This window comes from Panulirus ornatus, chromosome 50 (genome assembly GCF_036320965.1).
Source record: "Panulirus ornatus isolate Po-2019 chromosome 50, ASM3632096v1, whole genome shotgun sequence".
Classification (NCBI taxonomy): domain Eukaryota; kingdom Metazoa; phylum Arthropoda; class Malacostraca; order Decapoda; family Palinuridae; genus Panulirus; species Panulirus ornatus.
In genome coordinates this window covers 30,091,905-30,117,696 of record NC_092273.1, presented here as the reverse complement: position 1 = coordinate 30,117,696, position 25,792 = coordinate 30,091,905, and the positions used below count along the sequence as shown (strand labels likewise).

General features: G+C 47.6%; 1 protein-coding gene across 1 annotated transcript; it reads left to right on the top strand.

Annotated features, from left to right (window-relative positions):
• Positions 1-4,953: 4,953 nt before the first annotated feature.
• LOC139764704 (chitin deacetylase 7-like) lies at positions 4,954-23,102 on the top strand. Its single transcript, XM_071691593.1, has 7 exons — positions 4,954-5,073; positions 5,288-5,589; positions 6,981-7,101; positions 17,018-17,188; positions 17,742-17,857; positions 18,654-18,824; positions 22,438-23,102. The coding sequence occupies exons 1-7, from the start codon at positions 4,963-4,965 to the stop codon at positions 22,736-22,738; spliced, it is 1,293 nt and encodes a 430-aa protein (XP_071547694.1). The 5' UTR covers positions 4,954-4,962; the 3' UTR covers positions 22,739-23,102.
• Positions 23,103-25,792: the final 2,690 nt, after the last annotated feature.

The window sequence follows — 25,792 nt, the reverse complement described above, 5'->3', positions numbered from 1 at the left end:
CTATAAAACGAGTCTTCCGATCATAGCCACATGAGGGAGCCTCACTGTTCGTCATCCCATTGGGGATGGTTGAGCCTCTTTCTCCTTCACAGGATTGAGGAGCCTCACTGACCCTCATTGGTGGAGCCTCTCTGTTTCTATTGGGAGATGGTAGATACTGTGTTCCTCACAAGGAATAGCAAAGCCTCAATGCTACTCATAAGTAAGGTAGTGCTTTGATTATTTTCATGGGGATGGTAAAGACTCACTGTTCCTTATGGGGGATGGTGGAGACTCACTGTTCCTTATGGGGATGGTGAAGCCTCACTGCTACTTATGGGGGATGATGGAGCCTCAATGTTCCTTAAGGGGACAATGGAGCCATATTGCTCCCTATGGGGAATTGTGGAAACCCTATTTTCTTCATAAGGATGATGGTGGAGCCTCATAGTTTCTCATGGGGTACTGGAGCCTTTCCATTCATCATAGGATCAGGTGAAGCCTCACCGTTCCTCATTCTGATGGTAGAGCCTCACCGTTCCTCATGGTGATGGTAGAGCCTCATTGTTCCTTATGAGGGTTGGTAGAGCTTCAATGCTCCTCATGGGCAATGGTGTAGCCTCACTATGTCCTCACGGGGAATGGTGTAGTTTCACTATATCCTCATGGGGAATGGTGTAGCCTCACTATATCCTCACGGGAAATGGTGTAGCCTCACTATATCTTCACGGGGAATGGTATAGTCTCACTACAGCCTCACGGGAAACGGCGTAGCCTCACTATATCCTTACGGGGAATGGTGTACCTCAATACATCCTCATGGGGAATGGTGTAGCCTCACTATATCCTTACGGGGAATGGTGTAGCCACACTATATCCTCATGGGGAATGGTGTAGCCTCTATATCCTCATGGGGAATGGTGTAGCCTCACTATATCCTCATGGGGAAAGGTGTAGCCTCACTATATCCTCACGGGGAATGGTGTAGCCTAACTATTTCTTCATGGGGAATGGTGTAGCCTCACTACACCCTCGTGGGGAATGGTGTAGCCTCACTATATCCTCACTGAAAATGGTGTAGCCTCACTATATCCTCACGGGGAATGGTGTAGCCTCACTATATCTTCACGGAGAATGGTGTAGCCTCACTATATCTTCACGGGAAATTGTGTAGCCTCACTATATCCTCACGGGGAATGGCGCAGCCTCACTATATCCTAACGGGGAATGGTGTAGCCTCACTATATCCTAACGGGGAATGGTGTAGCCTCACTATATCCTAACGGGGAATGGTGTAGTCTCACTATATCCTCATGGGGAATGGTGTAGCCTCACTATATTCTAACGGGGAATGGTGTAGCCTCACTATATCCTCACTGAAAATGGTGTAGCCTCACTATATCCTCACGGGGAATGGTGTAGCCTCACTATATCCTCACGGAGAATGGTGTAGCCTCACTATATCTTCACGGGAAATGGTGTAGCCTCACTATATCCTCACGGGGAATGGCGCAGCCTCACTATATCCTAACGGGGAATGGTGTAGCCTCACTATATCCTAACGGGGAATGGTGTAGCCTCACTATATCCTAACGGGGAATGGTGTAGTCTCACTATATCCTCATGGGGAATGGTGTAGCCTCACTATATTCTAACGGGGAATGGTGTAGCCTCACTATATCCTAACGGAGAATGGTGTAGCCTCACTATATCCTCACGGGGAATGGTGTAGCCTCACTATATCCTAACGGAGAATGGTGTATCCTCACTATATCCTCATGGGGAATGGTGTAGCCTCACTATATTCTAACGGGGAATGGTGTAGCCTCACTTTGTCCTAACGAAGAATGGTGTAGCCTCACTATATCCTCATGGGAAATGGTGTAGCCTCAGTATAGCCTCATGGAGAATGGTGTAGCCTCACTATATCCTCACGGGGATTGGTGTAGCCTCACTATATCCTCATGGAAAATGGTGTAGCCTCACTATACCTCATGGGGAAAGGTGTAGCCTCACTATATCCTCATGGAGAATGGTGTAGCCTCACTATATCCTCATGGGGAATGGTGTAGCTTCACTATATCCTCATGGAGAATGGTGTAACCTCACTATATCCTCATGGAGAATGGTGTAGCCTCTCTATATCCTCACGGAGAATGGTGTAGCCTCACTATATCCTCATGGAGAATGGTATAGCCTCACTATATCCTCACGGGGAATGGTGTAGCTTCACTATATCCTCATGGGAAAAGGTGTAGCCTCACTATATCCTCATGGGGAAAGGTGTAGCCTCACTATATCCTCATGGAGAATGGTGTAGCCTCACTATATCCTCATGGGGAATGGTGTATCCTCACTATATCCTCATGGAGAATGGTGTAACCTCACTATATCCTCATGGAGAATGGTGTAGCCTCTCTATATCCTCACGGAGAATGGTGTAGCCTCACTTTATCCTCATGGAGAATGGTATAGCCTCACTATATCCTCACGGAGAATGGTGTAGCTTCACTATATCCTCATGGGGAATGGTGTAGCCTCACTATATCCTCATGGGGAAAGGTGTAGCCTCACTGTATCCTCACGGGGAATGGTGTAGCCTCACTATATCCTAACGGAGAATGGTATAGCCTCACTATATCCTCACGGGGAATGGTGTAGCCTCACTATATCCTCACGGGAAATGGTGTAGCCTTACTATATCCTGACGGAGAATGGTGTAGCCTCACTATATCCTCACGGGGAATGGTGTAGCCTCACTATATCCTCATGGAGAACGGTGTAGCCTCACTATATCCTCATGGAGAATTGTGTAGCCTCACTATATCCTCACGGAGAATGGTGTAGCCTCACCATATCCTCATGGGGAAAGGTGTAGCTTCACTATATCCTCATGGGGAAAGGTGTAGCCTCACTATATCCTAACGGGGAATGGTGTAGCCTCACTATATCCTAACGGGGAATGGTGTAGTACCACTATATCCTCACTTGGAATGGTGTAGCCTCACTATATTCTAACGGGGGATGATGAAGCCTCACTATATCCTCACGGGGAATGGTGTAGCCTCACTATGTCCTAACGGAGAATGGTGTAGCCTCACTATATCCTCATTGGGAATGGTGTAGCCTCACTATATCCTCATGGAGAATGGTGTAGCCTCACTATATCCTCACGGGGAATGGTGTAGCCTCACTATATCCTCATGGAAAATGGTGTAGCCTCACTATATCCTCATGGGGAATGGTGTAGCCTCACTATATCCTCATGGAGAATGGTGTAGCCTCACTATATCCTCACGGGGAATGGTGTAGCCTCACTATATCCTCATGGAGAATGGTGTAGCCTCACTATATCCTCATGGAGAATGGTGTAGCCTCACTATATCCTCACGGAGAATGGTGTAGCCTCACTATATCCTCACGGGGAAAGGTGTAGCCTCACTGTATCCTCATGTGGAAAGGTGTAGCCTCACTATATACTCACGGGGAATGGTGTAGCCTCACTATATCCTCATGGAGAATGATGTAGCCTCACTTTATATTCACGGGAAATGGTGTAGCCTCACTATATCCTCACGGGAAATGGTGTAGCCTCACTATATCCTCATGAAGAATGGTGTAGCCTCACTATATCCTCATGGAGAATTGTGTAGCCTCACTATATCCTCACGGGGAATGGTGTAGCCTCACTATATCCTCATGGAGAATGGTGTAGCCTCAATATATCCTCACGGAGAATTGTGTAGCCTCACTATATCCTCACGGGGATTGGTGTAGCCTCACTATATCCTCATGGAGAATGGTGTAGCCTTACTATATCCTCACGGGGAATGGTGTAGCCTCACTATATCCTCACGGGGAATGGTGTAGCCTCACTATATCCTCACGGGGAATGATGTAGCCTCACTATATCCTCACGGGGAATGGTGTAGCCTCACTATATCCTCACGGGGAATGGTGTAGCCTCACTATATCCTCATGGAGAATGGTGTAGCCTCACTATATCCTCATGGGGAATGGTGTAGCTTCACTATATCCTCACGGGGAATGGTGTAGCCTCACTATATCCTCACGGGGAATGATGTAGCCTCACTATATCTTCACGGGGAATGGTGTAGCCTCACTATATCCTCACGGGGAATGGTGTAGCCTCACTATATCCTCACGGGGAATGGTGTAGCCTCACTATATCCTAACGGGGAATGGTGTAGCTTCACTATATCCTCATGGGGAATGGTGTAGCTTCACTATATCCTCACGGGGAATGGTGTAGCCTCACTATATCCTCACGGGGAATGGTGTAGCCTCACTATATCCTCACGGGGAATGGTGTAGCTTCACTATATCCTCACGGGGAATGGTGTAGCCTCACTATATCCTCACGGGGAATGGTGTAGCCTCACTATATCCTCATGGCAGATGATGGTGTCATATTCTTCCTCAGCGATGGACAGGCTGGAGTTCGAGGCGAGACGCCGAATCTTCCAGGGTGGGTCGAGCGGACTTGATGTGTACAGGACACATGTGAACCTGACGGACACCTGCGAGGGATTCGTGAAACGTTAATACACCTGACAACAAACGTTCGGAAACGTTTTCCATGCTGTTTACCTTTGGCCCAGCCAAGAAACATCGTTCACGTGAGCCATCAATTAAATGTGGCACTAAAATGCTCTCTGTCATTACATGTATGCCAGTGGAAGAGCCTACTCGTGCTCAGAGAAATGGCTTTGAAATTGGCGCGTCTAAATTCGCCTCTCATTACCTAAGACATGGTCATCCTCGGGGAAACTGTACACAGAGATGAGGCAATGGGTATATGCAGTTGTTCCTCGAAGCACTTATCGTAATGGTGAAAAACCCCTCGAGCTTATCAAGATCCAGATTAGGCAACTAAACTCCACCCCCCCCCCCCCCCCCCCCCCCCAAGGCCCCAATAAGGTATATAAAGGCGACCTCAGCCCTCCTCTGTCCCAGTGGTCGATGTTCCCTCGTAAGATGTGGACGTCTGAAGGTTCCCCGCTGCTACTGGCTCTGGTGGCACTGCTCGCCATTACTACCCCTGCTTTCTCTGCCCCTGCTGAGGTCACTCAGGTAAGGCCACTGATGCGTACGTCGCCTCCCTACTCCCCTTCACTTTCCCCGACTCGAAGACCTCCCTATCTCCACCCTGAGGGTTGAAGCCAGACAAAAGACCTCCAACATCTTCGCTGTGATCGTCTCCCATTTCACTACCCTAACCTGCTGGTTACTGTGACGTGCCCCAGCGGCCGCGCCCTCTGATACAGAGCCTTTTCCTTCTTCGTAGGACAAGGAGGAACCTGAGGAATGTAAACAGGATGAGAACTGCTTCTTGCCTGACTGCCTGTGTGGCTCGGTCCACCACCCCGGCGACATCCCGCTTGAGCAGGTGCCGCAGTTCGTGGTGCTCTCCTTCGACGACGCCATCACCAAGGACAACTACGATTTCTACCTGCGCTTCAAGAACATCAAGAACCCGAACAAGTGCCGTATCACCATGACCTTCTTCGTGTCTCATCTCTACACCAACTACTCCATGGTCAACGAGCTGCATCGTCTCGGACACGAGATCGCGCTCCACTCCGTCACGTGAGTCCTCATCTGCTTCACTGCACGTCTCATTGATTCATTCCGTCTCAGTGGTTCATAATCAGCCTTCACGGTATCAACCACTCTAATTGCTTCATTCTTGGTCTCATTGTCACATTCACGTCAGTTCTGACTGCCTGATTCCCCAGTAGTGGCTCATTTAACTGCTCTACCATCAACTGTTTATCTACACTGTTCAAGGAGTCTCATATGACCAGAGCTTTGGTGTAATTTTTGTCGTATGTCGAAGTGTAACGGAGAGATACATCATATTTGGTTAGTATCTTTATATTTCATATATATGAACATATGCCTTCACCTTCCCGTCTCAGAAGCCCTCTCTATGGCGCCCCTGCACCTCTCAGGAAGCCATTTACGTCCATCGAGAGGGACCACAGATCAAGAAGTGTGATCTAATAGTGTGTGTGTGTGTGTGTGTGTGTGTGTGTGTGTGTGTGTGTGTGTGTGTGGTGTACAGGACAGTAAAAAGCGTACAGACTCCAGTGAGGAAGCTGCAAGTGGCATTTTCATGGGTCTGGAGAAAGCACATGATGTGGTTGGTAGAGCTGAGGATGGCACTTTCGAGAGTGAGGTGTGGTTGCGAGTAAGAGGAGATGAGGGTGAGTGGTGCTTCTAGGTGAAGGTGGGTCTGTATCAAAAGTAAGTAATGTCACCATGGCTGCTTAATCTTGGGTGAAAAGGTGAGCAGTATAAGGAAATTGTTAGAGAAGTTGAGAATATCAACAAGTAATTGAAGAATGTTGAATAAACAGTTATATTCAAATGTGTGTGTGTGTGTGTGTGTGTGTGTGTGTGTGTGTGTGTGTGTGTGTGTGCGTGTGTGCGTGTGTGTGTGTGTGTTTTACCGGGCTCCGCCTGCATGTGGCCACGAGTGACAAGTCACCTCCGGCAAGGTTCAATGGACCTCTCACTCCACAAGGGTCCAACACTACCCAGCTACAGATTACGGTGGGCCACCACTGCTCGTGAGCTGCTGGCTTCCCACTGCGTATCTCTGGCTCATAATCCCACTATAGATTCGGGATAACTTTACCGTCTGAGTGTTGAGTTACCTGCCACTAGAATCCCATCCCATTTTGACCCAATATTTCACATTTCGTCCCAGCTTAATGATAGATGCGGACCAGATAGATGACCCTTCTATGAGGTCAACACCTGTTTGCAGAGGTCATGTACACCCTCATACACCTGCCAGGTGCTAAACCTCTTCGACCAGGTCATCTTTCTCCTCCCTCCCACGTCTACCAGTCCCACCTCAACTAATCTACCTTCACTCAAACGCCCCACCGACCAGCCCCCTACCCATATGTCCCCCCCCCCCCCCCCCGAAACCCATCACTGACGAAGGACACACCTCCCCCGCCCACCAGACACAAGAGCGACGTCCAGAACTACTGGCGTCCGGCCAACGAGAGCGTCTGGCAGCGGGAGATGGATGACGTCAGAGATATCATCGTCGAGAACGCCAAAATCCCCAGGAACGACCTCAAGGTACGACCAACACACACACACACACACACACACACACACACACACACACACACACACACACACACACACACACACACACACACACACACACACACACACACACACACACATACACACACACACACACACGACAGTAGGGATGTACACCTGTACTGACGACGACTGTAGGGAAGTACATCAGTACTGACGACGACTGTAGGGATGCACACCTGCATTGACGACGACTGTAGGGAAGTACACCCGCACTGACGACTACTGTGGGGAAGTATATCAGTACTGACGACGACTGTAGGGAAGTATACCCGCACTGATGACGACTGTCGGGAAGTACACCCGCACTGACGACGACTGTAGGAAAGTACACCAGTACTGACTACGACTGTAAGACAGTACACCAGCACTGACGACGACTGTAGGGAAGTACACACGCACTGAGGAAGACTGTAGGGAAGTACATCAGTACTAACGACGACTGTAGGGAAGTACACCCGCACTGACGACGACTGTAGAGAAGTACACCGGTACTGACGACGACTCTAGGAAAGTACACCAGCACTGACGACTACTGTAGGGAAGTATATCAGTACAAACGACGACTGTAGGGAAGTACACCAGCATTGACGACTACTGTGGGAAAGTACACCAGTACTGACAACGACTGTAAGAAAGTACACCAGCACTGACGACGACTGTAGGGAAGTACACACGCACTGACGACGACTGTAGGGAAGTACATCAGTACTGACGACGACTGTAGGGAAGTACACCAGCACTGATGACGACTGTAGGGAAGTACACTGGTACTGACGACGACTGTAGGAAAGTACACCGGTACTGACGACGACTCTAGGAAAGTACAGCAGCACTGACGACTGCCGTAGGGAAGTACACCAGCATTGACGACGACTGTAGGGAAGTACACCCGCACTGACGACTGTAGGAAAGTACACCAGTACTGACAACGACTGAAAGAAAGTACACCAGCACTGACGACGAATGTAGGGAAGTACACACGCACTGACGACGACTGTAGGGAAGTACATCAGTACTGACGACGACTGTAGGGAAGTACACCAGCACTGACGACTACTGTAGGGAAGTACACCAGCATTGACGACGACTGTAGGGAAGTACACCCGCACTGACGACTGTAGGAAAGTACACCAGTACTGACAACGACTGTAAGAAAGTACACCAGCACTGACGCCGAATGTAGGGAAGTACACACGCACTGACGACGACTGTAGGGAAGTACATCAGTACTGACGACGACTGTAGGGAAGTACACCAGCACTGATGACGACTGTAGGGAAGTACACTGGTACTGACGACGACTGTAGGAAAGTACACCAGCACTGACGACTACTGCAGGGAAGTATATCAGTACTGACGACGACTGTAGGGAAGTACACCCGCACTGACGACGACTGTAGGGAAGTACACCCGAACTGACGAGTGTAGGAAAGTACACCAGTACTGACTACGACTGTAAGGAAGTACACCAGCGCTGACGACGACTGTAGGGAAGTACACTGGTACTGACGACGACTGTAGGGAAGTACACCCGCACTGACGACGACTGTAGGAAAGTACACCAGTACTGACTACGACTGTAAGAAAGTACACCAGCACTGATGACGACTGTAGGGAAGTACACACGCACTGACGACGACTGTATGGGAGTACATCAGTACTGACGACTACTGTAGGGAAGTACACCAGCACTGACGACGATTGTAGGGAAGTATACCACCACTGACGACGACTGTAGGAAAGTACACCATCACTGACGACGACTGTAGGGAAGTACACCAGCACTGACAACAACTGTAGGGAAGTACACCCGCAATAACGACTGTAGGAAAGTACACCAGTACTGACGACGACTGTTGGAAAGTACACCAGCACTGACGAAGACTGTAGGAAAGTACACCGGTACTGACAACGACTAAAGGAAAGTACACCTGCACTGACGACTTTAGGGAAGTACATCAGCACTGCCGACGACAGTAGGGAAGTACACCAGTACTGACGACGACAGAAAAGGAAGCACTCCAGTACTGACGACTGTAGGGAAGTACATCTGCACTGACGACGACAGTAGGGAAGTACACAGGTACTGACTACGACTGTAGGGAAGTAAACCAGTACTGATGACGACTGTACGGAAGCACAACGGTACTGACGACGACTGTACGAGTACACCAGCACTGACGACGACTGTAGGAAAGTACACCAGCACTGACGACGACAGTAGTGAAGAACTCCAGTACTGACGACGACTGTAGGAAAGAACACCAGTACTGACGACGAGTGTAGTAAAGTACACCAGTACTGACGACGACTGTAGGAAAGTACACCTGTACTGACAACGACTAAAGGAAAGTACACCAGCACTGACGACGAATATAGGGAAGTACATCAGAACTGCCGACGACAGTAGGGAAGTACACCAGTACTGACGAAGACAGAAAAGGAAGTACTTCAGTACTGACGACTGTAGGGAAGTACACCTGCACTGACGACGACAGTAGGGAAGTACACAGGTACTGACTACGACTGTAGGGAAGTACACCTGTACTGACGACGACTGTAGGGAAGTTCACCGGTACTGACGACGACTGTAGGAAAGTACACCAGCACTGACGACGACTGTAGGAAAGTACACCAGCACGGAGGCCGACAGTAGTGAAGAACTCCAGCACTGCCGAAGACTGTAGGGAAGTACACCAGCACTGCTGACGACTGTAAGAAGTACACCGGTACTGACGACGACTGTAGGGAAGCAAACCAGCACTGACGACGACTGTAGGGAAGTACACCAGCACTGACAACGACTGTAGAGAAGTACACCCACACTAACGACGACTAGGAAAGTACACCAGTACTGACGACGACTGTAGGAAAGTACACCAGCACTGACTACGAATGTAGGAAAGTACACCGGTACTGACGACTGTAGGGAAGTACACTCACACTGACGACGACTATAGGAAAGTACACCAGCACTGACGACGACTGTAGTAAAGTACACCAGAACTGACGACGACTGTAGGAATATACACCAGTACTGACGACTGTAGGTAAGGACACCGGTACTGACGACGACAATAGTGAAGAACTCCAGTACTGACGACGATTATAGGGAAGTACACCAGCATTGATGACGACTGTAAGAAGTACACCGGTACTGACGACGACTGTAGGAAAGTACACCAGCACTGACAACGACTGTAGGGAAATACACCCGCACTGACGACGACTGTAGGAAAGTACACCAGTACTGACGACGACTGTAGGAAAGGACACCAGCACTGACGACGACTGTAGGAAAGTACACCGGTACTGACAACGACTGTAGGGAAGTATACCAGCACTGACGACGACTGTAGGAAAGTACACTAGCAGTGACGATGACTGTAAGGAAGTACACCAGCACTGACGACGACTGTAGGGAAGTACACCCGCACTGAAGACTGTAAGGAAGTACACCGGTACTGACGACGACTGTAGGGAAGTACACCAGTTCTGACGACGACTGTAGGGAAGCACACCAGTACTGACGACGACTGCAGGGAAATACATCAGTACTGACGACGACTGTAGGGAAGTACACCTGCACTGACGACGGCAGTAGGGAAGTACACCAGTACTGATGACGACTCTAGGAGAGTACATCAATTATGACGACAGTAGGAAAGTACACCAATACTGACGACTGTAGGAAAGTACACCAGTACTGACGACGACTGTAGGGAAGTACACCAGTACTGACGACTGCAGGGAAGTACATCAGTACTGACGATGACTGTATGGAGGTACACCAGTACTGACGACGACTGTAGGGAAGTACACCTGCACTGATGACGACAGTAGAGAAGTACACCAGTACTGACGACGAGTGTAGGAAAGCACATCAATAATGACGACGACAGTAGGAAAGTATACCAATACTGACGACTGTAGGGAAGCACACCAGTACTGACGACGACTGCAGGGAAGTACATCAGTACTGACGACGACTGTAGGGAGGTACACCAGTACTGACGACGACTATGAGGAAGTACACCAATACTGACGACGACTGTAGGGAAGTACACCAGTACTGACAATGTAGGAAAGTACACCTGCACTGACGACGACAGTAAGGAAGTACACCAGTACTGACGACGACTGTAGGAAAGTACATCAATTGTGACGACGACAGTAGGGAAGTACACCAATACTGACGACTGTAAGGAAGTACACCATTACTGACGTTGACTGTAGGGAGTACACCAGTACTGACTACTGTAGGAAAGTACACCTGCACTGACGCCGACAGTAGGGAAGTACATCAGTACGATTGCAGGAAGTACACCAGTACTGACGACGACTGTAGGGAAGTATACCAGTACTGACGACTGTAGGGAAGTACATCAGTACTGACGACGACAGTAGGGAAGTACACCAGTACTGACGACTGTGGGGAAGTATACCAGTACTGAAGACGACTGTAAGGAAGTACATCAGTACTAACGACGACTAGGGAAGTACACCAGTACTGACGACTGTAGGGAAGTACACGAGCACTGACGAAGACTGTAGGGAAGTACACCAGTATTGACGAAGACTGTAGGGAGGTACACCAGTACTGACGACGACTATAGGGAAGTACACTAGTACTGACAACGACTGTAGGGAAGTACACTAGTAATGACGACGACTGTAGGAAAGTACATCAGTGCTGACGTGTTGGGAAGTACACCAAGACTGACGATGACTGTAGTGAAGTACACCAGTACTGACGACGACTGTAGAGAAATATACCAGCACTGACGACGACTGTAGGGAAGTACACCAGTACTGACGACGACTGTATGGAAGTACACCGGCATTGACGACGAGTGTGGGGAAGTACACCAGTACTGACGACGACATTAGGAAAGTATATCAGTACTGACGACGACTGAAGGGAAGCACATCAGTACTGACTACGACCGTAAGGAAGTACACCAGCACTGACGACGACTGTAGGGAAGTACACTTGCACTGACGACGACTATGTGGAAGCACTCCGGTAATGACGACGATTGTAGGGAAGTACACCAGCACTGACGACGACTGTAGGGAAGTATACCAGCATTGACGACGACATTAGGAAAGAATATCAGTACTGACGACGACTAAAAGGAAGTACATCAGTACTGACGACGACATTAGGAAAGTATATCAATACTGACGACGACTGAAGGGAAGTACATCAGTACTGACTATGACTGTAAGGAAGTACACCAGCACTGACGACGACTGAAGGGAAGTTCACCGGTACTGACGACGACTGTAGGGAAGCACACCAGCACTGACGACGACTGTAGGGAAGTACACCAGTACTGACGACGACTGTAGGGAAGTACACCAGTACTGACGACGACTGTATGGAAGTACACCAGTACTAACGACGACTGTATGGAAGTACACCAGCATTACCACCAGTACAGCTGGCAACAGCAATACCAGTACTGATGATAACAGCAATACCACCAGTACTGTTGACAACAGCAATACCACCAATACTGCTGACAACAGCAATATCAGTACCGCTGATAACAGCAATACCACCAGCACTGCTGACACAGCAACACCAGGACTGCTAACAACAGCAATACCAGTACTGCTGACAACAGCAATTCCAGTACTATTGACAAAAGCAATACCACCAGTACAGCTGACAACAGCAATACCAGTACTGCTGATAACACCAGTGACATTAATGCTGACAACAGCAATACACCAGTACTGCTGACAACAGCAATACCAGTACTGCTGACAACAGCAATACCACCAGTAATGCTGACAACAAATACAATTAGTACTGCTGACAACAGCAACACTAGTACTGCTGACAACAGCAACACCAGTACTTCTGACAACAGCAATACCACTAATGCTGACAACAGCAATACCAGGAGTACTGCTGAACACATCAATACCAGTACTGCTGACAACAGCAATACCACCAGTACTGCTGACATAGCAATAACACCAATACTGCTGACAACAGCAATACCATCAGTACTGCTGACAACAGCAATGAAAGCACTCCTGACAACAGCAATACCAGTACTGCTGACAACAGCAATACCACCAGTACTGTTGACAATAGTAATACCACGAGTACTGCTGACAACAGCAATGCCAGTACTGCTGACAACAGCAATACCACCAGTACTACTGACAACAGCAACACCAGTATTGCTGACAACAGCAATACTAAAACGGCTGACAACAGCAACACCAGTAAGGCTGACAGCAATACCAGTAATGCTGACAACAGCAAACCAGTACCATTGACAACAGCAATACCAGTACTGCTGACAACAGCATTACCACCAGTACTGCTGACAACAACAATACTGCCAGTATTGCTGACAACAGCAATACCAGCAGTACTGCTGTCAACAGCAATACCAGGACAGCTGACAACAGCAATAAGAATACTGCTGACAACAGCAATATCAGTACCGCTGACAACAATACCAGTACTGCTGATAACAGCATTACCACCAGTACTGCTGACAACAGCAATAACACCAGTACTGCTGACTACAGTAATACCAATAGTACTGCTGTCAACAGCAATACCAGTACTGCTGACAACAGCAATACCACCAGTAATGCTGACAACAGAAATACCATTAGTACTACTGACAACAGCAATACCAGTACTACTGACAACAGCAATACCAGTGCTGCTGACAACAGCACTACCAGTAATGCTGACAACAGCAATACCACCAGTACTGCTGACAACAGCAATACCAGTACTGCTGACATCAGCAATACCGCAAGTACTGTTGACAATAGTAATACTACGAGTACTGCTGACAACAGCAATACCAGTACTGCTGACAACAGCAATACCAGTACTGCTGACGACAGCAATACCACCAGTGCTACTGACAATAGCAATACCACTATTGTTGACAACAGCAATGTTAGTACCGCTGACAACAGCAAACCAGTACCACTAACAACAGCAATACCAGTACTGCTGACAACAGCATTACCACCAGTACAGCTAACAACAACAATACTATCAGTACTGCTGACAACAGCAATACCACCAGTACTACTGTCAACAGCAATACAAGGACTGCTGACAAAAGCAATAACAGTACTGCTGACAACAACAATATTAGTACCGCTGACAACAGCAATACCAGTACTGCTGACAACAGCAATACCATCAGTACTGCTGACTACAGTAATACTAATAGTACTGCTGACAACAGCAATACCAGTACTACTGACAACAGCAACACCAGTACTGCTGACAACAGCAATACCAGTAGTGCTGACAACAGCAATACCAGGAGTACTGCTGAACACAGCAATACCAGTACTGCTGACAACTACAATACCACCAGTACTGCTGACACAGCAATAACACCAATACAGCTGACAACAGCAATACCATCAGTACTGCTGACAACAGCAATGAAAGCACTTCTGACAACAGCAATACCAGTACTGCTGACAACAGCAATACCAGTACTGCTGACAACAGCAATACCACCAGTACTGTTGACAATAGTAATACCACGAGTACTGCTGACAACAGCAATACCAGTACTGCTGACAACAGCAATACCACTAGTACTACTGACAACAGCAACAGTATTGTTGACAACAGCAATACTAATACCGCTGACAACAGCAACACCAGTACTGCTGATAGCAATACCAGTAATGCTGACAACAGCAAACCAGTACCACTGACAAGAGCAATACCAGTACTGCTGACAACAGCATTACCACCAGTGCTGCTGACAATACTACCAGTATTGCTGACAACAGCAATACCACCAGTACTACTATCAACAGCAATACCAGGACTGCTGACAACAGCAAAGCAGCAATATCAGTACCGCTGACAACAGCAATGCCAGTACTGCTGACAACAGCAATACCAGTACTGCTAACAACAACAATACCACCAGTACTGCTGACTACATTAATACCAATAGTACTGCTGTCAACAGCAATACCAGTACTGCTGACAACAGCAATACCAACAGTAATGCTGAAAACAGAAATACCATTAGTACTACTGAAACTGCAATACCAGTACTACTGACAACAGCAATACCAATACTGCTGACAACAGCAATACCAGTAATGCTGACAACAGCAATACCACCAGTACTGCTGACAACAGCAATACCACCAGTACTGCTGACGACAACAATACCAGCACTGCTAACAACGGCAATACCGCCAATACTGCTGACAACGGCAACACCATCAGTATTGCTGACAACAGCAATACCAGTGCTGCTGACAACAACAATACCACCAGTACTACTGACAATAGCAATACCAGTACTGCTGACAACAGCAATACCACCAGTTAGCAATACCAGTATTGCTAACAATAGCAATACCAGCACTGCTGACAACAGCAATACTAGTACTGCTGTCAACAGCAATACCAGTAATGCTGACAACAGCAAACCAGTATCACTGACAACAGCAATACCAGTACTGCTGACAACAGCAATACTACCAGTATTGCTGACAACAACAATGCCAGTACTGCTGACATCAACAATACTACAAGTACTGCTAACAACAGTAATACCACCATTACTACTGACAACAGCAATACCAGCACTGCTGACAACAGCAATAACAGTACTGCTGACAACAGCAATACCACCAGTACTGCTGACAACAGCAATACCTGTACTGCTGACAACAGCAATACCTGTACTGCTGACAACAGCAATACCAACAGTACCACTGACAACAGCAATACCAGTACTGCTGACACCAGCAATACCTGTACTGCTGACAACAGCAATACCAGTGCTGCTGACAACGGTAATACCTATCAGTATTGCTTACAACAGCAATAACAGCACTGCTGACAACAGCAATACCAGTACTGCTGACAACAGCAACACCAGTACTGCTGACAACAGCAATACCATTCCTGCTGACAACAGCAATAACAGTACTGTTAACAACAGCAATACCAGTGCTGCTGACAACAGCAATACCACAAGTACTGCTGAAAACAGCAATACCAGTACTGCTGACATCAGCAATACAAGTACTGCTGACAACAGCAATACCAGTGCTGCTGACAACAGCAATACCAATGCTGCTGACAACAGCAATACCAGTACTGCTGACAACAGCAATACCACCAGTACTGCTGACAACAGCAATACCACCAGTACTGCTGACAACAGCAATACCACCAGTGCCGCTGACAACAGCAATACCTGTGCTGCTCACAACAGCAATACCACCAGTACTGCTGACAACAGCAATACCAGTACTGCTGGCAACGGCAACACCAGTACTGCTGACAACAGCAATACCAGTACTGCTGACTACAGCAATACCAGTACTGCTGAAAACATTACCACCAGTGCTGCTGACAACATTAACACCAGTACTGCTGACAACAACATTACCACCAGTAATGCTGACAACAGGCGAGACAACAGCAACACTAACAACGGTAGTTACAACAAAGAACACGAGCACTGACATGATTAATTGTGACAACAGTTCATTAGTAATAACCATATAGTAATAGCCATACAGTGACAACAATTTGATCACACACACACACACACACACACACACACACACACACACACACACATGCACACTTGGGTCCCCATAGGCCAGTGGCTAGCGATGGAGTACACCAATCGAACGGTCCCAGTTCGAATCCCGGACGGGGTGGGTTTACCTGGCTCTCCCAGATAACCCCTCTGGGGCTGGACGATGAATGGGTACCTAGTGCGTGTGTACAGAGGTACACGCACACACATACACACACACACACACACACACACATGTACACGGAGCCATGAGGAGGGGCAGCTTATCTCATTGTGGTGCTGTTCTGAGATAGGGTTGGCGCGCGCCCTTCCTGGAGGTGGGAGGTAACGAGATGTTCACGGCCCTGAGCGAGGCGGGCCTTACCTACGACTCCTCCTGGCCCACACTGGAGTACACCAACTGGCACGGCGCCAACCCCAAGGGTGCCCTGTGGCCCTACACCCTGGACTACCCGAGCATCCAAGTGAGTGTTGGATCCCTTGCCTCTTATCCTCCTCCTCCTATCCCTCTTTCTGATACCTTATCTAGCCTCTTATCCTCCTCCTCCTCCTATCCCTCTCCCAGATACCTTATCTGGCCTCTTATCCTCCTCCTCCTATCCCTCTCCCAGATACCTTATCTGTCCTCTTATCCTCCTCCTTCCATCCCTCTTCCAGATACCTTATCTGGCCTCTCATCCTCCTCCTTCCATCCCTCTCCCAGATACCTTATCTCACCTGCCCCGCCCGGGCGACCAGCGGGGCCCCTTGGACGATAGGGCTTGTAAAGCACCTCAGATACCCTCTGGGCCTTCGAGTCCTCCTTGAGATAAAGAAAATTCGTCCTTATACCGTAAAGGAAAGAATCCAGTGCCTCTCTGGAGGTCAGAGTACGTTCACCACATGAAAAGATGAATATATTCTCCCTCTTCTGATACTGCCGGTATATAATCCCTCCCCTGACAGCAGTCAGCGAAGAAGATTCTCCAAAATGAACTGTTTTTTTTTTTGTTTCTTCTCCTCTCCTTCTTCTGCCAGGACTGTCAGCTGGGACGGTGCCCCTCGAAGAAGTTCAAAGGCCAGTGGGTCATGCCCATGGTGGATTTGAACGACAACACTGGGGAGGCCTGCGCGATGCTGGACACCTGCAGGAGGTAACGTCTCCTGGCCACTTGTAACCCCCGCTGAGCTCGACCCGTCCACATACAACCTCCTATAACCCCATCAACAACATAGGTCACACATGACCATCTGTAAATCACATCTGACCCATGAACCCGAGTGCCACTCGACTTGCGTAAATGACCTCGTTATAAACAACACATCGAATACCATTGCAGTGGTCGTCCATGAGTATATCCTCCTAAATACAATGAAAATTTACCCATCAGATATAATTGTGAGGGGGGAGGGGGAAAGGGGCGGGATTTCTACCATTACATATCTCCAACATTGGTAATCATGGTATGTTCTAGATGAATACTTAGTTTGTCCAAGGTAGTCTACTATAACTTATCCTAAGTATAACTTAACATATAAGCACAGTATAACGATAACTCCAGCATACCCTGGTTATCATAGGACTGTCCATTAATTTGAGAGCATCTTAGAGTATAACCAAACTAAATTCTCAGTGTGATCAAAGCTAGGATCACAAGAGTATAACCATAGATGGATTATAAACAAGATTATACCCTCAGTAAAGGTATAATCCAGTGTTAATATAGCTTAGGCTGGTCTAGATATAAGAAAAATATAAGCTACCCAGAGCATAATCCTGGTATCCCCTAAATATAACGGAGGTATATTGTGAGTATAACCTGAACCTTATGGATGGGTGTAGTATATCGCTAGCCCAAGTATAGTCTAGATGTAATATAACCAAATGGAAGGTGTAGCCTTAGCCTGCTCCCGAGTATAACCCAGAGTATATCATGCGTATACCCGCAGCCTGGATGACGAACTCCTGACCAACCCCGACGCCGTTTTCTACTTCCTGAAGAGGAACTTCAACATCAACTACCTCAACAACAAGGCGCCCTACGGTCTCTACGTCCACCACTCCTGGTTCTACGAGGGCACCTTGAACAACTCAGACGCCCGGATGGAGGGCTACACCAGGTGAGCCACTGTCTGGCAGGGGCACTTGGAGAGGGAAGCCCCTAGGGATAAGATGGTGGGGGTTCCTGACGGATGCGCTGAAGGGAGAAGATGGTGGGGGTTCCTGACGGAAGCGCTGAAGGGAGAAGATGGTGGGGGTTCCTGACGGAAGCGCTGAAGGGAGAAGATGGCGGGGGTTCCTGACGGAAGCGCTGAAGAGGGAAGATGGTGGGGGTTCCTGACGGATGCGCTGAAGGGAGAAGATGGCGGGGGTTCCTGACGGAAGCGCTGAAGGGAGAAGATGGTGGGGGTTCCTGACGGAAGCGCTGAAGGGAGAAGATGGTGGGGGTTCCTGACGGAAGCGCTGAAGGGAGAAGATGGTGGGGGTTCCTGACGGAAGCGCTGAAGGGAGAAGATGGTGGGGGGTTCCTGACGGAAGCGCTGAAGGGAGAAGATGGTGGGGGTTCCTGACGGAAGCGCTGAAGGGGGAAGATGGTGGGGGGTTCCTGACGGAAGCGCTGAAGGGAGAAGATGGTGGGGGGTTCCTGACGGAAGCGCTGAAGGAGGAAGATCGTGGGGGGGTTCCTGACGGAAGCGCTGAAGGAGGAAGATCGTGGGGGGTTCCTGACGGAAGCGTTGAAGGGGGAAGATAGTGGCGGGGGGGTTCCTGACGGAAGCGCTGGATGAGGAAGTAAAAAACAAGAGGTTATGGATCTGGGGAACGTCTGTGAGAGGCGTGGTCGGTGTCAGGGATGGACCTTTCCCCTCAAAGACATTTCAAGTGTGGCAAACTCTGACCTTAATCTCTCTGGGTATGGTGGGGTGACCTTTTGACTTGCGTCAGGTCAAAGGCCAGGCCATCAGAATCCTAGAGTCGCTCCCTTGTGATGAAGGAGTTGACTCGCCTCTCGAGTATGATGTCTTTGTCTGAGTTGTATTTGGGGGTCGTAAAGTACTCAATTTTCAGGTTTGGAGAAAGATTTCTTCATGTTGTGTGCATTGACCATGACTACATTTCTTTCATCCCATTCATCCACCATTCTTACACTATAAAAGTCCTTTTTTCATATCTTTCGTAAAGGGTTTCTTGCTTAATTTCATGTTATGTCCTTCGGTTGTTCTAACCCCACAAAAGAACTGCTCACTGTCTACGCCTGTTCTGAAAATGTAAAGTTTGTGACCAGGTAACTTCTCACTCCTAAGCCTTCATCCATTCTCTTTGTGCTACTTTGGCTGTGGTGACCAAACCTGAAGGACATGTTCGACTTCTGTCCCAATGTAAGCTGTGAACAGCTTGGTCTCATTAACTATTCTCCTAAGCTGGAACTATGGTGACAATGTTAACTCCAGAGTCTTTCTCACACACAGATTCCTGCAGCTTATCGTCCACCAGATCATAATTATGTCGAGGCTTTATCTCCCTGTGTTCCATTCTCATTACAGCTATTTGGGATGAACTTCAGCAACCAAATATCAAAACAGATTTGGAGTTTGTCAAGGTCCCTTTGTAAGGTGATGCAGTCCTCCATGCTTTTCCACTTCCCTCGTGATCTCAGAGTCATCAGTAAACATAGTCAGGTAGAGTCTTTACCTTCACGCACGTCATTTTCATAAATCAAGAAGGAGTAGTGGTGCCAAAACAGAACCTTGCTGCAATCCACCGGCGACATCACCTCATTTTCCAAAGGCTCCTTTGTCATGCGTCCTTTGTCAACTTCCACGAGGAAAATCAGTCCACCGAAGGATTCCCCCTTTTTCTATCTGCCTGGTGATTCAGCTTCTTAATTAGCCGCTCATGTAGGACAGTATCAAATGCTTTCTGGTAGTACAGATACAAACATCCAACCAGCCTCCCTTTTGTTTAGCTAAGGCGAAGCTTACACTCTCGTGGAAATCTAAGAGATTCGTTATACATTATTTTCTTTACCTGAAACCTTGACGTCTCTCACTTAGGGAATTTCTCCTCTGTATAATGTCATCCATCTGCTTCCTGATCATCTTTTCCAGTACCTTACAGGCCACACTCGTCAGGGAGACTGGTTCAGCGCCACTACCCGGTCTCCATTCTTACAGACGGGCATTTCGTTTGCCCTTTTCCAGTCCCTTCGCACTCGACCTCTCTCCAGCGACATCTGGAATAGTATTTCCTTAGGTTAATCTAGCGTATCTGCACACATCTTCAACACATATGGTTAGATTTCATCAGGTCCATGAGCTCTGAATGGACCAAGACATTTTTGTATTCTGTTAGTGTCTTTTTTTAGACATTTCGATATTTTCCAAAATTCCATCCCATTGGCATTAGGTCTACAATGTCTTCAAGTATGAAAACACACATGAACGTGTTGTACATCTCCACACATATATGCCTGCATAATCCTCTATATCTTCTCTGTATCCCTAACTTTGATCACCTGCTCTTGTAGTGACAATTTACTTCTGACGAACTTATGGGAATGTTAGCATTGTTTTTCCTTTGTCAACAATAATCTCTTCAAAGTTTGTTTGTTCCTCGCTTCTTGTCATGATATGCTCGTCCCTTACTTCTTATACCTATACCGCCTATATCTTCACTGTACATCTCAAAGAGACCATCAGCAACTGAAGGGTGGGCCGTTTTGATAACTGTTACATTCCCTACACGTCGAAGCTTCGGAACTCTCCATCTTCTCATGTCTTTTCCAATAATTGTAACTTGGTACATTTCAAAAGACAGGTCTTTCACTCACTCCAAAATTCGCAAATACTTTCCCTTGTCTTTTCTTTTTTCCTTTTCATAATTCTCTCTATATTTCAATTAAGGCCCGGCCTTGATGTGGACTTTTGTCCGTGACTGGAGCCTTCAACATAAAAAAAAAAACTTCCCTCTGTATTTGAGGCTACAGTTACCCATGTTCCTGCTCCTTCACTGTAAATTTCAGAGACCCTCTCAACACATGCATTGGTTCCTTCCTGCTTACTGAATTCCATTTCCCAGCTTGTGTTGCCATAGAAATTGTTGAAGTTCGTGGAGAGTCTACGATTGTATCTCCTCTTGGGGTCTTATCCCATCTCTATCCTCTTAATGTCGCTATTTACCACATAATCAAACGTTATGTCCTGTGGAGAACACTACACCTGTCGTGCTGACCACTACACCTGTCGTGGTGACCACTACACCTGTCGTGGTGACCACTACACCTGTCGTGGAGACCACTACACCTGTCGTGGTGACCACTACACCTGTCGTGGTGACCACTACACCTGTCGTGGTGACCACTACACCTGTCGTGGAGACCACTACACCTGTCGTGGTGACCACTACACCTGTCGTGGAGACCACTACACCTGTCGTGGTGACCACTACACCTGTCGTGGTGACCACTACACCTGTCGTGGAGACCACTACACCTGTCGTGGTGACCACTACACCTGTCGTGGAGACCACTACACCTGTCGTGGTGACCACTACACCTGTCGTGGTGACCACTACATCTGTCGTGGTGACTACTACACCTGTCGTGGTGACCACTACATCTGTCGTGGTGACCACTACACCTGTCGTGGTGACCACTACACCTGTCGTGGTGACCACTACATCTGTCGTGGTGACCACTACACCTGTCGTGGTGACTACTACATCCCACCTTCACAGGTTCCTGGAGTGGTTGAGCGTCATGGACGACGTGTACGTGGTGTCGCTGGACCGGGTGCTGGAGTGGGTGAGGAACCCCGTGCCCCTGTCCGAGATCAACACCATCGACACCTTCCGCTGCCAGGTCTTCGACCCGGAGACCACCTGCCCGGACGTGGACGAGAACACCTTCACCCAGGCGAACAACCTTCCCTACGGCCTCCGGGAGGTTATCATGGCTACCTGCACCCGACCCAAGCCGGAGTTCTACCCCTGGCTCTACAACCCGTACGGCACCGAAGACATAGTTCCGGATTCGTAACTGACCGGTTCTCTGACCATCGGAGCCGTGAGTAACCGGTTCTCTGACCACCGGAAACTATGAGTGACCGGTTCTCTGACCATCGGAACCATGGGTGACCGGTTCTCTAACCAACGGAACCATAAGTGTCCTCTGATCGAGATTGTTTGGTCAACGCTTCGAACTCTATGGCCGCTGGTAACTCTCAAACAATCCATATTTTCTTTCCAATGTAAATAGACATTGAGTTTTATTGTTTTTTAAGTTTATGAGGAGTTTAAAAGAACATATTGGTTAAGTAGAGAATGTAGGAGGAAATATCACCTACCACTAGAGGGTTGTGATTTGATTATATGGTTTGGGAAAATAAAGATTTGAATTACAATACTGGTTTCACTAAGTTCAAGTTTTGGTCCTCTTCTGTCCTTTCGTCAAATCTCCCCCTCGACACACACACACACACATACACACACACACACACACACACACACACACACACACACACACACACACACACACACACACTCACACAAAGGGAGCGCTCATCCTCCTCGATGGCTCAGATTGGGGTGTCTAAATGTGTGTGGATGTAACCAAGATGAGAAAAAATGAGAGATAGGTACTATGTTTGAGGAAAGGAACCTGGATGTTTTGGCTCTGGGTGAAACGAAGCTCAAGGGTAAAGGGGAAGAGTGGTTTGGGAATGTTTTGGGAGTAAAGTCAGGTGTCGGTGAGAGGACAAGAGCAAAGGAAGGATTACCACTACCCCTGAAACAGGAGTTGTGGGAGTATGTGATAGAGTGTAAGAAAATAAACTCTAGATCGATATGGGTAAAAATGAAAGTGGATGTAGAGAGATGGGTGATTATTGGTGTTAATGCACCTGGGCATGAGGAGAAAGATCATGAGAGGCAAGTGTTTTGGGAGCAGCTGAGTGAGTGTGTTAGTAGTTTTGATGCACGAGACCGGGTTATAGTGATAGGTGATTTGAATGCAAAGGTGAGCAATGTGGCAGTTGAGAGAATAATTGGTGTACATGGGGTGTTCAGTGTTGTAAATGGAAAGAGTGAAGAGCTTGTAGTTTTGTGTGCTGAAAAAGGCCTGGTGATTGGGAAAACCTGGTTCAAAAAGAGAGATATACATAAGTATACGTATGTAAGAAGGAGAGATGGCCAGAGAGCCTTATTGGATTACGTGTTAATTGATAGGCTCGCGAAAGAGAGACTTTTGGATGTTAATGTACTGAGAGGTGCAACTGGAGGGATGTCTGATCATTATCTTGTGGAGGCGAAGGTGAAGATTTGTAGAGGTTTTCAGCAAAGAAGAGAGAATATTGGGGTGAAGAGAGTGGTGAGAGTAAGTGAGTTTGTGAAGGAGACTTGTGAGAGGAAGTACCAGGAGAGACTCGGTGCAGAATGGAAAAAGGTGAGAGCAAAGGACGTAAAATGAGTGGGGGAAGAATGGGATGTATCTAAGGAAGCAGTGATGGCTTGCACAAAAAATGCTTGCGGCATGAGAAAGGTGGGAGGTGGACAGATTAGAAAAGGTAGTGAGTGGTGGGATGAAGAGGTAAGGTTATTAATGAAAGAGAAGAGAGAGGCATTTGGTCAATTTTTGCAAGGAAATAGTGCAAATGCTTGGGAGATGTATAAAAGAAAGAGGCAGGAGGTCAAGAGAAAGGTGCAAGAAGTGAAAAATAGGGCAAAAAAGAGTTGGGGTGAGAGAGTACTATTAAATTTTAGGGAGAATGAAATGATGTTTTGGAAGGAGGTAAATGAAGTGCGTGAGACAGGAGAACAAATGGAAACATCGGTGAAGGGGGATAATGGGGAGGTAATAGCGAGTAGTGGTGATGTGAGAAGATGGAGTGAGTATTTTGAAGGTTTGTTGAGTGTTTGATGACAGAGTGGCAGACATAGGATGATTTGGTCGAAGTGGTGTGCGAAGTGAAACTGTCAGGGAGAACATCTTGGTAAACAGAGGAGAGGTAGTGAAAGCTTTGCGGAAGATGAAAGCCGGCAAGGCAGCGGGTTTGGGTGGTATTGCAGTGGAATCTATCAAATAAAGAGGGTGACTGTGTTGTTTACTGGTTGGGGAGGATATTCACTGTATGTATACCTCATGGTGAAGTGCCTGAGGATTGGCGGAATGCTTGCATAGTGCCATTAAACAAAGGCAAAGGGGATAAAGGTGAGTGCTCAAATTAAAGAGGCATAAGTTTCTTGAGTATTCCTGGGAAATCGTATGGAAGGGTATTGATTGAGAGGGTCAAGGAATGTACAGAACATCAGACTGGGGAAGAGCAGTATGGTTTCAGAAGTGGTAGAGGATGTGTGGATCAGGTGTTTGCTTTGAAGAATGTATGTGAGAAATACGTAGAAAAACAAATGGATCTCTATTTAGAATTTATGGATCTAGAGAAGGCATATGATAGAGTTCATAGAGATGCTCTGTGTAAGGTACTAATAGTATGTGGTGTGGGAGGCAAGTTCTTAGAAGCAGTGAAAAGTTTTTATCGAGGATGTAAGGCAGGAAGAGAGGAAAGTGATTGGTTCTCAGTGAATGTCGGTTTGCGGTAAGGGTGCGTGATGTCTCCATGGTTGTTGAATTTGTTTATGGATGGGGTTGTTAGGGAGGTATATGCAAGAGTTTTGGAGAGAGCGCAAGTATGCAGTCTGCTGTGGATGAGAGAGCTTGGGAAGTGAGTTAGTTGTTGTAAGCTGATGATACAGCGCTGGTGGCTGATTCGGGTGAGAAAATGCAGAAGCTGGTGACTGAGTTTGGTTAAGTGTGTAAAGGAAGAAACCTGAGAGTAAATGTGAATAAGAGCAGGATCATTAGGTACAATAGGGTTGAGCGACAAGTCAGTCGGGAGGTAAGTTTGAATGGAGAAAAACTGGAGGAAGTAAAGTGTTTTAGATATCTGGGAGTGGATCTGGCAGCGGATGGAACCATGGAAGCGGAAGTGAGTCACAGGGTGGGGGAGGGAGAGAAAGTTCTGTGAGCGTTGAAGACTGTGTGGAAGGTGAGAACATTATTTCGGAAAGCAAAAATGGGGATGTTTGAAGGAATAGT